At 37.6% G+C, this 3,325-nt stretch overlaps 1 protein-coding gene across 1 annotated transcript; it reads right to left on the reverse strand.

The window, feature by feature from the left end:
* Window positions 1-271: 271 nt before the first annotated feature.
* Window positions 272-1,543, reverse strand: LOC133153259 (C-C motif chemokine 7-like). The gene is made up of 3 exons (XM_061277429.1): window positions 1,383-1,543; window positions 1,180-1,306; window positions 272-714 (listed from the first exon to the last, which is right to left on the reverse strand). The coding sequence occupies exons 1-3, from the start codon at window positions 1,432-1,434 to the stop codon at window positions 558-560; spliced, it is 336 nt and encodes a 111-aa protein (XP_061133413.1). The 5' UTR covers window positions 1,435-1,543; the 3' UTR covers window positions 272-557.
* Between the last annotated feature and the right edge of the window lie 1,782 nt (window positions 1,544-3,325).

The following is a 3,325-nucleotide window of genomic DNA, read 5'->3' on the forward strand; positions in this document are numbered from 1 at the left end:
ATCTTTTTTCAATATCACTTACATTTGTGGTATCACTATCGAACAAAAAAAGCTATCTAAAAAAAGATTTATTGTCATGTCAAACATTTCATTTGCAACATAGGGACTTTAAAATTGAAATGAATAAAAATACATTCAAGAAGCGAGCGGTTCAGAAAATGGAAGCGGAAGAAGATGGATGGATGGATGGATGGGTGGGTGGATGGATGGATAAATCTTTTTTCAATATCACTTACATTTGTGGTATCACTACCGAATAAAAAAAGCTATCTAATAAAAAATATTTATTGTCATGTCAAACATGTCATTTGCAACATAGGGACTTTAAAATTGAAATGAATAAAAATACATTCAAGAAGCGAGCAGTTCAGAAAATGGAAGTGGAAGAAGATGGATGGATGGATGGATGGATGGATGGATGGATGGATGGATGGATGAATCTTTTTTCAATATCACTTACATTTGTGGTATCACTATCGAACAAAAAAAGCTATCTAAAAAAAAGACAAATGTAAAAGGAACAGATCTATAGTAAAATAGATAAAGGAACTTTCTCCTCATGTCAGTTGAATATACTTTTCACAGCTGGTCTGATTGAAAGGGGCAGGTACAGATGTCTTGTTAGCAGAAACCGTCTCAAAGTGTCTCAGCAGTTCTTCTGCCCAATCCCATCTGCCTTCGAGGCAAAATCTTTTGTCACACACCGTTGTGACTCTGAAACACCAAATAGGCTCATTATTTCATGCAAGCATTCTTATATACTCCACATGCAATTGTGAAATCTAATCTTGTAATCTTGCTAGTTATGTATATCATCAAAGACAATGTTTTGAATAGTTTGCCAATCGTGAATCATGAATTATTGTACTTGGACAAGATTTTTGTTTATGCTCCCGATACCAAGAATTTTTAGGATCCATTCCTAGAACACACATTGAAATTTGAATTTATCGAAAAATTCAGTCAGGTAGTTGAACAAGTAAGCAAAATGACCCAATAAAATTGCCCAATGTGTGATCTAAAAATTGTATTTTTTCTTCTTTTCTCAAAATATCAAAATGCGGCCAATATGCTACGTGGCTGTCAATATGGTGTAACTATACTTTCCATTTTGTCAATATGTTCATATAGACAACGTGGAATTGAACAACCCACTTTCCAAAAATGTCTGATACTTACACAATAGCTTTACGGTGGCAATGATCTGACGTCGTCGCCACGTGTTTCACTCTTTCTTTAGGGATTAGCACGCGTACACTCTTTGAACAACACCCAGTCTTAAACATGATCCCCTGGGCGACCATGCCTGCAACCAAATGCACACTTAAAATAATTTCACTCACAGCTAAATTAGTTTTGTTGAGAACAGAAGTGCAACTAACCTGTGGCCATACAGAAAAGCGTGAGGAGTACGAAAAGGCCAAGTGTCTTCATAGTGACAGCTGTGCCTCTGATCTTCAGGATGTTCTGGTGTGGGTGACCTGTGCTGGCTTTTCTTTTTATGCAGCTGGTATTGCTGCTGATTTTTACAGTGTCATTTTAAGAAAGCAGCTGCGGTTTCTATCACCCCACACTACCCTTTTTCCTTCTGCTTTGAGCTACTGAGAAAAGAACACAATTCTACTCAGAGCATTTCAGAGAATAAAAAAAGTCGGTATTTGACAAACAAAAACATAACCAGAATTATTGTCAGTTGTGAATGGCCAATGACCATTGTGTGATCTAACACCCTTGTTCTCCACGTTTTGTATTTTACAATGTTCTTAACTGTCTTCCACTTTAATGCTTAAACAAGTTTTAAAAATCCATTTCAAATCAATTTCAATTTATTTGCAAAAAATAAATGTTCTACGACATCAACGTACTCTTTTATATATAATCATAGGTTTAGTAATCACTACTTATATAATATGGATCGCATAAATTGCAAGTCAAAAAATCAGGAGGAATTTCAAATAATTTTGACAAAAATGTCTCACAATTAAGGGAATCTCATTCATTAGGAAGAAGTCTCTTCAAAAACCAGCATTATAAAACTGTTTGACATCAACCTTGTGTTTAAAGTTTTTATTCAAATCATAAAAACTTATTTTGCTACCATGTTCCTCTTTTGTATCCAATCAGGTTATCAGCTCCTCTGAATAGTGCATAACACTAAATACTATAATTACAGATTTATGAGAGGCATTCCCTTACATTTCCTTAATGAACTCATTCTGGGGTATGAGAAACCTTTTATTATGATGATGATTATCATTCATTCATTCATTCATTCATTCATTCATTCATTCATTCATTCATTCATTCATTCATTCATTCATTCATTCATTCATTCATTCGTTCATTCAGAGGTTTTCTGAATTAACACATTCTGGGGTATGAGAAACCCTCTATTATGATGACGACGACGAGCATTCATTCATTCATTCATACAGAGGTTGCGGTGTTACATTTTTCTTAATGGACATATTCTTAATGAACACATTCTGGGGCATAAGTAAAAATTATGATGATGATCATCCATTGCTTCATCCGGCTCGGTGGTACACTGGGTAGCACGTCCGCCTCACAGTTAGGAGGGTGCGGGTTCGATTCCACCTCCGGCCCTCCCTGTGTGGAGTTTGCATGTTCTCCCCGGGCCCGCGTGGGTTTTCTCCGGGCACTCCGATTTCCTCACACATCCCAAAAACATGCTTGGTAGGCCCATTGAAGACTCCAAATTGTCGCTAGGTGTGAGTGCGAGTGCAAATGGTTGTTTGTCTCTGTGTGCCCTGCGATTGGCTGACAACCGGTTCAGGGTGCCTACTGCCCGATGACGGCTGGGATAGGCTCCAGCACTCCCGCGACCCCGGTGGGGACTAAGCGGTTCAGAAAATGGATGGATCATTCATTGCTTCATTCATTCGTTCATTCATTCATTCAGAGGTTTTCTGAATGAACACATTCTGGGGTATGAAAACCCCTCTATTCATTGCTTCATTGCTTCATTGCTTCATTGCTTCATTGCTTCATTGCTTCGGTCGCTCGCTCACTCACTCACTCACTCACTCACTCACTCACTCACTCACTCACTCACTCACTCATTCATTCAGAGGTTGCGGTGTTACATTTTCATAATGAACAAATTTTGGGGTATGAGAAACCCTCTTCATTGCTTCATTCATTCATTGCTTGATTGCTTCAGCCAGTCATTCATTCATTCATTCATTCATTCATTCATTCAGAGGTTGCAGTGTTACATTTTCATAATGAACAAATTTTGGGGTATGGAAAACCTTCTATTATGATGATGATGGACATTCATTCTTCATTGCTTCCTTCATTG

Source organism: Syngnathus typhle, linkage group LG4 (genome assembly GCF_033458585.1).
Source record: "Syngnathus typhle isolate RoL2023-S1 ecotype Sweden linkage group LG4, RoL_Styp_1.0, whole genome shotgun sequence".
NCBI classification, from domain to species: Eukaryota; Metazoa; Chordata; class Actinopteri; order Syngnathiformes; family Syngnathidae; genus Syngnathus; species Syngnathus typhle.